Source organism: Saccopteryx bilineata, chromosome 2, assembly GCF_036850765.1.
Source record: "Saccopteryx bilineata isolate mSacBil1 chromosome 2, mSacBil1_pri_phased_curated, whole genome shotgun sequence".
Lineage (NCBI taxonomy): Eukaryota > Metazoa > Chordata > Mammalia > Chiroptera > Emballonuridae > Saccopteryx > Saccopteryx bilineata.
In genome coordinates, this window is record NC_089491.1 from 358603530 (window position 1) to 358615315 (window position 11786).

Genomic DNA, 11786 nt, shown 5'->3' on the forward strand with positions numbered 1-11786 from the left:
GTAATTATGTTAATCACTATCACCTCAATAAATTTACTTAAAAAAGATAAAATAGAGGACTATATCCGAAATAGGAGAGGCCTGAAGAGCAGATATGTCCAGGCTCCAGGGCTGGGACTGGGGGAGGCAGGGGTGGCTCAGTGTGAGACCGAGTTGCATATACACATCAGAACTAGCAGAGCAAGGCAGGCTATGGAGCAGAGCAGGAGCTGGGTCCTCCATCTGTGGGGGCTAGAGCCTATGACTCTGGTTCCAGCATCTTCCTCACGGCAATTCTGGGCCTGCCTGAAGCCCTGATCCCTGTGCAGCTGCTCTGGGTTAACCTGGTGACAGATGGTCTCCCAGCCACAGCCCTGGGCTTCAACCCACCGGACCTGGACATCATGGAGAAGCTGCCCCGGAACCCTCGCGAGGCCCTCATCAGTGGCTGGCTCTTCTTTAGGTATCTGGCTATTGGAGGTAAGTGGGGGCCCCGCCCTCAGTGAGGTTTCGGGAGTTTCCTAAGACCCTGTGGCAGTTAGGCTTGCAAATCGTAGACAGGATGACTCAGCCTGGCTTATGCCAAAAGTAACTGAAAAGGCTAGAGCATGCCTCAGGCATGGCTGGATCGGAGCCTCAGACAAAAGTGTGGCATATTTGGCTCTACCTCAGCCCCATGCTTCTTGTGGTGGCGGAAGGGCTGTTGCAGCTCCAGACCTCCTGCCTCCTTTATGACAATCCCAAATTTGACAGAAGAAAGAGCCTATTATCCTACTTCCTCCATTGTATGATAGAAGTCTCAGGCCTGTTCTTATTGGCCCAAATTGGGTTACCTGTTTATCTCTTAGCCAATCACTGATCGCCAGTCACCGCCCACCACTGGCACTGAGGGTCGGTGTCTGAAGACTGCACGGCCTAGAGAAGGAGAGGGTGGTTCCCTGACAGAAATTCAGGGCATTATGAGGGAGGGGACTTGAATTCCAGAAAACCACTGTTGTCCTCTGTAGTTGGTTTCCTCTCGCCCTCCCTGCAGTGTACGTCGGCCTGGCCACAGTGGCTGCTGCCACCTGGTGGTTCCTGTATGATGCCGAGGGACCTCACATCACCTTCTACCAGCTGGTGAGCAAGGGACAGCTGAGGAGTCTTGTTGGGGTTAACTCTGAGGTAGAACTCACAGCCGAGTGGGAGTTTCTGGGAAAAGGGGTCCAGAACCCTGTGGTTGGCCCATGGCTATCTCTCCCCACCCCCACGCACACATAGAGACATTCGCCACCTGAAGTGCCAAGCTCAGAAGCCACAGGAGCCTGACCAGGTGGTGGCGCAGTGGATAGAGTCAGACTAGGACGCGGAGGACCCAGGTTTGAAACCCTGAGGTCGCCAGCTTGAGTGTGGGCTTATCTGGTTTGAGCAAAAGCTCACCAGCTTGAGCCTAAGGTCACTGGCTTGAGCAAGGGGTCACTTGGTCTACTGTAGCCTCCTGGTCAAGGCACATATGAGAAAGTGATCAGTGAACAACTAAGGTGCTGCAACAAAGAATTGATACTTCTCATCTCTCTCCCTTCCAGTCTGTCTGTCCCTATCTGTCCCTCTGTCTGTCTCTGTCACATAAAAAAAAAGGAAGAGAAGAAGAAGAAGAAGAAGCCATGAAAAAACTAGAGAGAACAGCCCAACCTTCAAGCCAGACAAGAGTCTGCCTCCTCTTCCTGTCATTTAGTTGGGGGTGGGGGTGTGACTCAAGGGGCATAACTACCCACAAATGTCTTACCTTTATTGAGGAAACGCCGAAACATTGCAGGCTCAGAAATATGAGCCCCTCAATAATGGAACTTCAGGCAGAGGGTCAAACTGAAGAAATCAGGAATTTGCCAGCCTCCCCCCCCCCCATAACTAACATGCTTCTCGGGGAAGGGACCACTGATCTCTTGAAGTCCGTTGGCTGACAGATACCCTTCACGGGGCTATCGTAGCTCAGCACAGCTCTGGAAGAAAGCAAGGAGACCCTCAGCTCTGTCAGTCTGTCCCTCTGACTGAGCAGCCAGTGTATCTCCTTTGCTTACAAGAGCTTTCCTGGCGTTCTAGCAAAGCTAGTTGTGGGCCAGTGACCCCTTGCTCAAGCCAGTAATCTTGGGCTTTAGGCCAGCATCCTGTGGGCTCAAGCCAGCAACCTTGGGATCATACTGATGACCCCATGCCCAAGCTAGCGACCCCACGCTCAAGCTGGTAAACCTACACTCAAGCTGGCTGAGCCCGCTTTCAAGCCAGCGACCGGGGGGTTTTGAAGCTGGGACCTCAGTGTTCCAGTTCGATGCTCCATCCACTGCGCCATCACCAGTCAGGTCCACTCTGTCTTTATTACCATCCTTCATACTGCAGATCTCAAATGTTCAAGGACCAAGCCCCACCCCACAATCTTCTGACCCCACCCTGATATATCCTGCTGGCTATCACCTCTGGGATAGCCCCAGACCTGTAACACTCACCAAGTCCAAAATCAAATCTATCACCTTTCTACTAAATAATCTCCTCCGTCTGTATCTCAGTTTCACTGCATACCTGTCACCCAAACCAGACACCTGATGGTCATGCGAGGCACACACTACAGTCTCCAGTCCCCTTAGTGCTACCTTCCCAGCAGTCCTCTGGTCATCCCATTTTTCATTTATCCAGTTGGTCAAGTAATGGCTGTTAGGCACCAACTCTGTGCCAGGCACAGATTACTAGGGCTGTGGCAGTGACCGAGCAGGCATCGGCTCTGCAAAGAGCGATAGTCTGGCGAGGGAGAGCCATGGAAATGGGCAGTCTCAATTCAAGGTGACAAGTGCTTGATCAGAGAAAAGGCAGGTGGCTGTGGGACTCAGAGGTGATCAAGGGTTAGACCTAAGGTAGAACTTTCAGCTCCAGTTGGAGTTTCTGGAGAGGAGCCCAGAGCCCCATGGTTCCTGGACGAAGCTGCTAAAAGGCAGCAGAGCGGTTCAGAGCACAGAACATGGAGTCTGGAGCCGGCCCGGGTTCCCAGCCTAGCTCTATCACATGCTAGCTTTTGTGACTTTGCACAGGCTATGGATAATGGTCCCTATCTCACAGAGCTATTGAAAGGAGTAACTAAGTACCTGTAAAGTGATTAGACCAACACAGCACATAGCAAGAGCTGTGTAAGTGTTAAGTTATACACTTAATCCAGAAGGGCCTTGCAGGATAAGGTAAATGGGAAATAGCCAGGGAGGCACAGGAAAGGAGTAGGCAGAGCAGTGGCTTCCCCCCAACAAAACAGGGGCTCCCAGCGGACCTGTTAGACCAGGGGTCCCCAAACTTTTTACACAGGGGGCCAGTTCACTGTCTCTCAGACCGTTGGAGGGCCGGACTATAAAAAAAAACTATGAACAAATCTCTATGCACACTGCACATATCTTATTTTAAAGTAAAAAAACAAAACAGGAACAAATACAATATTTAAAATAAAGAACAAGTAAATTTAAATCAACAAACTGACCAGTATTTCAATGAGAACTATGCTCCTCTCACTGACCACCAATGAAAGAGTTGCCCCTTCCGGAAGTGCGGCAGGGGCCGGATAAATGGCCTCAGGGGGCCGCATGCGGCCCATGGGCCGTAGTTTGGGGACCCCTGTGTTAGAGTTCCCACCCTTAGCACCTTATAATTAACAATTTAGGAGGCCTCACTGTGACCTATGACCTGAGTATCATGCATGCACGGCAGGTGCTCACTGGTGAAACCCAGAAGGTCTAAACTGGGCAGGGTATTTATGACAAGAGCAACAGATCTATGGAAACATCTTGATATGATCCTGTTGAAATTTCTTCCTTGTGCACATGTGCATAAGGATCTGAGTGTGCATGTGCCCAGGTGGGAGGTGTGCGTTGCATGTGTGTGCGCATGTATGCATACGCCACTACAGTCTGGGAGGGCCCAACTGAGCAGAGCACTTGGTTTTCCTGGCCATGGGGTGGGTTCAAAGTTTATGATCAGCACCAAATAAAAACATGTACTTGTCCAAAACCCTGGAGCTTGCTTTTTGGAGAAAATCTTGCTGTTGATTTAACTAAGACTCTCCATCTTTTTATTAAAATAAGAAATCTAGCCAAGCCATAGTTGTTTATAATTTTTCATATCCTGCATGAAAGAGAAGAGGACAGTGTCAGTGGCCCTTTCTGGCTGATAGAGTCCCCTCCCCCGCAGTTCTGCAGTGTGGGAACATGGAGGTCAGACTTCCAGTCATTTCACAGGTTTCTCTTTGAGGGTTATTTTCACAGCATGTGGCCCAGTTTCTCAACCCCTTAGCTTAAAAGACCTCTTCAGTTCAGAGGAGTCTCCAGAGGACAAATTTATGGTCCGGGACAAAGGAGCTGTTTAATGGTTACACATGTTCGCCCGTGCCCTGTGATGTGCAAGAGAATAAGCCCAGTCCTCAGGCCCGGCCTCAGTCCAGCATCTTATCACCCGGATTCTGTGAGCCAGGCTGAAGGGCGGGAAGAAAACTCCCCCGAGGCTGAAGGGGTGAGGGCCACTTCCTTATCAACCCTGAGAGCTTCTTGTTGATTAGATAGAAGCGGGATAGTGAGACTGCCTGGCAGTTCATTAGTCATGTCCGAAGCAAAGGGCAAGTCTGGCAGAGCCCAGTGTCAGTGCCGTACATGGAAGGAGGCGTGAATGAAATCCATCTTAATAGTGTTGAACAGGGCACGTGTAGCCCTGCTCTTCTACCCACCAGAGGAGAACTCTATGCAAGCATGGTTTTACCGACTGGTTTTCCTATGTGTTTATTTATTCAGTGTTCTCAGTCACTACTCCCACTCCAGGAAGAGCCTGGCCCCTCCCCCTGATTCCAGGGCCCCCTGCTGTACTCCCCAGCCTAATGCCCTGCTCTCTCCGTCCCACTGTCCCCCTGCCCCAGAATGGTCTGCCCTTCTCCCCGGCACAGTGCTGTCCATCTGCCCCCATCTGGGCTGAGCGCCCTTCCCTCAACCCACCCCGTGCAGCGTGCTGCTCACTGCTGGTACTGAGTACTCAGTGTGGGCCGGGGGGTGGAGTGAGGCTTCCTTCTTCCCGCACACCAGCGCCTTCCCTGACCGCCGTTCTCCCTGCCCCCGCCTGCCCCCACCACCGTACCCTCAGAGGAACTTCCTGAAGTGCTCTGAAGACAACCCGCTCTTTGCCGGCATTGACTGCGAAGTTTTCGAGTCCCGCTTCCCCACGACCATGGCCTTGTCTGTGCTGGTGACCATCGAGATGTGCAACGCTCTCAACAGGTGGGCCGGGCTGCGGGGCCTGGAGCTGGGGGTGAGGGCATGGGGGCTGAGGCTTCAGAGTAGGGAGCTAAGGGTCAGCTGGGGCCCAGAATTGGGGTCAGAGGTGTCTGGTATTGCTCTATGAGAGTTAGGATGTCCAAGTTTGGGGGCTGAGAGTCAGGGACTTCAGGATTGGGGTCTGAGGGTCAGGGTGTCCAGGACTGGGTCTGAAGATAAAGAGTTTTAAGTGTCAATGAGGGCCAGAACTGGGACCCAGAAGACAAAGGGGTCTGAAGAAATAGAGGGGCCAGGATTGGGTTTGAGAGATGGAGAAAGGGTCCAGGCCACTGGGGGCCGAGCAGGCAGCTGTGACACACCTCTACTGCCCTGACTTCCCAGAAGTGCTCCAGTCCTTAGGCCCAATCAGGGACATGCTGAGGCTCAGGCTACGCCCTGCACCTCCACATGGGGCATATACGACCTACAGTGGGGCGGCCTGCGGCCTGGCCCAAAGTGAGTGCCCTGTACCCTGGGCAGTGTCTCAGAGAACCAGTCGCTGCTGCGGATGCCACCCTGGCTGAACCCCTGGCTGCTGGCGGCGGTGACCGTGTCCATGGCCTTGCACTTCTTTATCCTGCTCGTGCCGCCCCTGCCCGTGAGTCTGGGCCCTGCCCTGCCCTGCTCCAGCTCCGGGGTGACAAGGTCCCAGTCCTCTGACAGACAGCCAGGGCTGGTGGCTGGGCCGTCCTGAGCCCCTTTGTGACGGGAGCACCTGGAGGACTGGGAAGAGGGAGGTGTGAGATGTTCACTGAATGAAGCCTGTGCTTGGACCATCCTCCATGTGTGTCCCCCACTTTCAGGAGCCCCCAGATTTCTTGGGGAACAGAGGAGGTGGGGAATCTCCCAAGGCTGGGGCAGGAGGAAAGATGACCTCCGTTCTTTCCTGGTGCAGAATCCCTCCCACTACCCTATGGGACCAATGGGCCTTTGTCCTGTGGGTGAGGACTGGGGAGGGCACTTCAGGCAGAGGAAGTGGGTCGACAGAGATCTGAAGGGGGAACCGTAAGGGGCGTCTTGGATGCACTCAGGAAGAGTCCTTTGCAGCCTGCCTGGGTGGATGAAGCAGGAGGATGGCGGGGGCGGGGGACAGTCCTTCCTTTAACCACACGTCCCCCTGCAGCTCATTTTCCAGGTGACCCCACTGAGCGGGCGCCAATGGGTGGTGGTGCTCCAGATATCTCTGCCTGTCATCCTGCTGGACGAGGCCCTCAAGTACCTGTCCCGGAACCACGTAGATGGTGAGTGACAGGCTTCAGCCCCTCCCACCCCGCCTTTATCTGCCAGCTGGCTGCAGTGAGCAGATGGGGGGTGCTCCTGACTCACCAGGTGAAGGACATGAAGGGGCTCTGAGGTGTCTGCAGGGGGTGGGCCCTGGGTTCACCGGGCAGCCAGGTGAGCACTGCTCAGGCTGCTGCCTCGCTCACCTCACTGCTGCCACCCGGGACGGTCTCTCAGGTATGGAAGGGGCAGCCACTGACCTCCCAGACCCCAGACGACACTGGGCTGGCCTCTTTGGTGCCACCTTGTGGGTGGGTAAAGGTGGAATTATCCTGTTTCTGAATTCACAGCTCTAGGTCTGCCTTACTTCAGGAATGGAAGACAGAATGGCGGGGGCTGGGCTGGGGGCGGCATGTAGAGGAGCAGTCTGGGGCATGGTGTCCGTCTGCCTGCTTCTGCCAGAGGGTCGCAGAGCGGGTGAGAAGATGCTCACGGTCAGAGCAGCCCGGAGAGGGAGGAAGCAGGGGCGAGAAATTCCCCGTTCCTGGGAGTTGGCTCCAAGGAAGTAGCCCCTTGGCCAGACTGCTTCAGCGTCTGGGTTAGAGGCAGCAGTGGCCCGGCCTGCCCTGGGGCGCTGGGTCCCTGAGAGCCACCTCTGGCAGGAATGTCTCCCGGCCCCAGGGGAGGGTGCCTGGGAGAGCTATAAATAAACCCTGTGCCTGTCATTCCACGGGGACCAGGCATGCAGTCGGCCCCCATCTCCCACGCTGGCCAGCCCTCCTGGGTGCTGCAAGTATTTTATTTAAAAAACTGAAACAAGTTGTGTGTGTGTGTGTGTCTCTCTCTCTCTCTCTCTCTCTCTCTCCCTCTTTCTCTCTCTCTCTCTCTCTCTCTCTCTGGAGCAGGCCCACCACAGTTCTGTCCAAAGGGTGACCTAGCATGTTGGGGCTGGGTGAGCACAGGTGGGTGGAGTTGGTGCTCAGCTGAAGCAAGGCTTGCTGGCGCCTGCGGGTGGGGCAGGGGGAGCCGAACAAGGCATTCTAGCCCTCGTGTGGTTCTTTCTGGCCCACCCTCTGTGGACACCCCTGGGGAGGTGAAGAGAGGGAAATAGGTCTGCAGCTCCATCCATGGAGCCCAAGGCATCCGGCTCTGGCCAGGGCTCAAGGGTGGTCTACCAGGTAAGTCTCTGGCCCACTCTAACCACACTGGCTCAGCTGGGAGGCCAGCCTCCTGGGGATGTGGCTAGGTCCGGCAGCTCTCTTGTCCTCAGAAGCCTTCCCGAGCTGCCACAGCTGCCAAAGGGGCTCGGCACATTTTCTTCAGGAAACTTAACAGTGAGAAACTTTCTTGGCCAGTAGGGAAAGTCTGTGTCTTGGGCAAGGGCACTGGCTTGGCTAGCTGGCTTGTCCTAGCACTGTCTGCGGGACAGTGGGCCCAGGCGGAGGCAGCGGAGCCCCTCACTGGCGGGGAGGGCTGGGGCAGGGTTGCGGTGGGTCCTCTAAAAGGTGGGGTTTGATGGGGGTTTGAGAAGGGAGCATGGAGCCCAGTGGAAGAGGGACAGGTGAGCGTGGCTTGGCACCTCTAGTGGGGCTGGGGCTTGGAGTGCAGGCTGGAGAGGTGTGATCAGAGGCGGGGCAAGGCCTCAAATACCAAGATAGGGACTCTGGACATTATCCTCAGGGCAGTGTGAGCCACAGAGGGTAGAAGCACAGGAAGGGCTGGGGTGACCATGGAGGATGGACGGGATGGGTTGAGACTAAAGGCAGGGAGGCTGCTGAGCTACACTGAGCTGGTCAGGGGAGGAGACACTGAGTCCCAGCCCAGGGGGAGCTGGTCCCAGGAAACAGCTCCACCTCCACCATTAACCTGGGATGTTGACCTTGGTCCTGGAGAGGTTTGGCTTTAAAGGGTGGTGCCCTGCTGTCGCTAGAAGCCCTGACAGCTCTGCACTGTGCAGCTGCAGTCCCTGGGGCCTCCTCAAGCCAGACGGCGCGGGGGTGAGAGAGGGGACCCTGTTATGTTCCCAAGACAGTCTGGTGGCCTTTTAGGGAAGTTTTGCTGAGGCCTGATGCTCATGGCTTCCCCTTTGATTTATGAGGGATGTGTCCTGGGGAGAGTTGTGGATCCTGGGTCAACCCCAGGGCGTTGAGGGGGTCCTCTCACCCCGCCCTCTGGCTCTCCCCAGGTGTGACTGAGCAGCTGTCAGGCAGAGGCCTGCGGGCTGGGCCGGGCTGAGGGGAGGGGAGGTGTGGACAGGCCTGGGAGGCGGGCTTGCACTTTATTCTGAGTCCAGTGGGGAACCATCCAAGACACTGATGGGCTGCATTTGTAGCGTGATGCCAGGGGCAGGAGGGTGATGGTGAGGTAAAATGGAGGCTAAGGCCAGGGCTGAGAGGCCATGAGGCCTAGGGGCAGCTGGGAGAGATGAGCTCATGAGATGTAGGTGGTAAAATCAGCAGGCCTGGGTATATAGGATAGTGGAGGCATCAGGGACGCCATCGTGTCTAGATTTCATGGTGCTGGATGTGGTTCTTAATAGTAAAAACAAGAAGAGCCTGACCAGGCAGTGGCTTAGTGGATAGAGCGTCGGACTGGGATGCGGAAGGACCCAGGTTCGAGACCCCGAGGTCACCAGCTTGAGCCCATGGTCACTGGCTCGAGGAAGGGGTTACTCAAACTGCTGAAGGCCCACGGTCAAGGCACATATGAGAAAGCAATCAATGAACAACTAAGGTGTTGCAACGCGCAACGAAAAACTAATGATTGATGCTTCTCATCTCTCCATTCCTTTCTGTCTGTCCCTGTCTATCCCTCTCTCTGACTCTCTCTCTCTGTCAAAAAATAATAAGTAAATAAGTAAATAAATAAATAAAAACAAAAAGACACGATGCATTGGGATGGGCTGGGGGTTGATGGAACACGGAGTGCAGGGGGTTGGGGGACACCCGGGGGAATGTGTTCGGGCAGCACCCGGGTAAGATATGCAGGGCGGCAGCTCGGCAGATGCAGAGGGGCTGGGGGTCCACTGCGGGATGCCGTGGGAGGGGAGCGCTGTCGTGGGAGAAATGGAGGATGGAAAGGCCAGAAGGAGCCAACCTGGAAGTGTGCGCTCATCATACACGTTAACACATTCCCCGGTTTCTCTTCCAGAAGAAAAGGACCACAAGTGAGTGCTGGGAGTCCAGTGGAGTCTCCAGCGTGTACCTCAGCCTGACGGTGCCCGAGCATTCGCCCTGCGCCCTGCCCTGCCCGCCACCGCACTGGCCTGCTTGCTTGCTGAGCCCTCTGAGGCTGGAATGGCCACCCCCAGTCCAGTTCCACTTGCCTGGGGCTCTGTACGTCGTATCTCTGGGACTCTCCTGGGAAGCTGGCCTCCGAAGCTCTGGCCTGGGAGAGGCCTGCCCAGAAGCCCATCCAGAGACGCAGAGCCCTGCCCCTCCCCCAAATCCACAAGCACTTTCTGGAGCCTGCTCCCCCTTGCTTGGAGGCTGGGCATTTCCTTGGTGACAGGCATCTCTGTACTAAAAGGGGACTCCTGGAGGCGAGTCTGTCCAGCTGTGACCTCTTGCTTACTGCCTGGTTTGGGACCTGGTCAGCTGGGAGTAGAAGGGGGGGACATCTGGGCCCAGCTGTGCACAGCAACAGCAGGCAACCCCGCCATGCACTCTGTTTTGCTTCCACAAAGTCGGGTCATGAGGGCTTAAGCCTCTTTCTGTTTATATGTACAGGGAGCTGAAGGGTCAGAGAGAGAGAGACAGGATTGGGGGAAGGAGGCTAGGCAAGGACCCCCTTTCCTGGGAGACAGCAGCCTCGCTGCCTCTGCTTGGCTCACTCCTGGACTCAGGTTTTGTCTTAAGCCAATGACAGACGCCCTCTCTGTCTACCTAGTCTACCAAGAGGGGCCGGGTTTGCCCTCCACATCCCTGGCAGTTGAAACCCCCGACATTCTTGGGTTCCTGACAACTGTGGCCTACCAGCCCAGCCCTGTGCTTGACCATCTCATGGTCTGCACGGCGGGGTGATTCTGAGTCCCTGGACTTAGCCTCACTCTTTGCCCCAACCCCACACACTGAGCTTGAAAGGGTGTCACGCAGAATGGCTAGTTACGAAAGGGCACTTCCTCTCCCTCCCTTTTCTTGCCGGAGGAACCCATGTCCATGTGGAGTGTGTCAAACAAGAGGAAAAGCGTTTGATGGACAGAAATGATCTTTTAACTCGGCTTTTGCCCCTTTGACAAAATTTAGTTGTAGAAGAAAGCAGTGAGTAAATGACTGTGTCCTCTCCCTTCCTACAGAGTGTACAAAGTGATTATTTTATATGTAAATCAAGACTCACATTGCTGTCCTGGTCCTCAGCCTGCCTTGCAGACAGGTGGGCCCCAGGTTCTGCAGCGCCACCCCCACCCCATCGGGTTCTGGAGGGGTGGAGAGGAGCGGAGTTGGGCGGGTCTCCTGGTGCCAGCGCACTTTCTCTGCTGCTTTCCTGCTGGGGGGAGAGGGGTGGGAGACCCCAGTGGGAGCAGATGGGGACCGGACCCTGTTCCCACCCGCTAGCCTGCAGTTTGGTAGAGAAATAAAGGTTGAGTGCCTGGGGCACCGGAGGACCCTCAGCGTCTGTGTTCCTGGAAGGTGGCCCCACCACCTGCCCTCTGGGTATCGACCTGGGGTTCCGCTGGACCCACTCCCCACCCCGGGAAACCTGAGCAGACGTCTGGGGCTCCCACATCGCCAGCCAGGGATCCTTGTCGTCCTCTGAAACCGGGCGCAGGAGGGGCACTGACCTCCCAAGGCACACCGGACGGAAGAGGCAGCACTGCCTGCTCCTCCCAGGAGCAGCACTTGACTATGCACGTGTTCACAACCTTTACATAAATTTAAATTTACACGTCACCACTGAGAAAGCTGAGGCTGGGAGGGGTTCAAAGCTTGGCCCAAGGCAGAGCTGGGCCAGGAGCCTGACCATCAGGGGCTCCTGCGCTGCACAGAGGGCCCCAGCCTTGGCTGTTCTGTAGGTTGTGTCTCCGAGTCTCGCTCTGTTTCCTTCCTCTCGAACCCCAGGGTGCCACCCACTACCTGCCCTCTAAGCCCAGCTCAAATGTATGTCTCCAAGGCTTCTCTCTTGGTTTACACTGTCTGGGGGGCCTTTGCCAGGTTGCTTGAGATCAACTTCTGCCTCACCCAGGTGGCCCTGCCCCCTGGGAGGAGGGTCTCTGGGGAGGGAAGAGCCATGTTCTCACGTCCCCTTGTTACCCTCTAGAGGGCAGACTCACTGTTGAAGGTTCCG

The 11786-nt window shown here is 55.7% G+C and overlaps 1 protein-coding gene across 2 annotated transcripts in view; it reads left to right on the top strand.

Moving 5' to 3' along the window:
• The window catches only part of ATP2A3 (ATPase sarcoplasmic/endoplasmic reticulum Ca2+ transporting 3), a 35095-nt gene extending 23973 nt beyond the window's left edge, over positions 1-11122 (top strand). Inside the window, exons 16-21 of one of the 2 annotated variants that reach the window (XM_066262987.1) lie at positions 257-459; positions 1013-1098; positions 5113-5246; positions 5763-5880; positions 6406-6523; positions 9654-11122. In XM_066262987.1, the coding sequence (XP_066119084.1) occupies positions 257-459; positions 1013-1098; positions 5113-5246; positions 5763-5880; positions 6406-6523; positions 9654-9673 (679 nt within the window). In that variant the 3' untranslated portion in view covers positions 9674-11122. The remainder of the gene's footprint in view (positions 1-256; positions 460-1012; positions 1099-5112; positions 5247-5762; positions 5881-6405; positions 6524-9653) is intronic. The other variant, XM_066262988.1, reaches the window with a different exon arrangement.
• Positions 11123-11786: the final 664 nt, after the last annotated feature.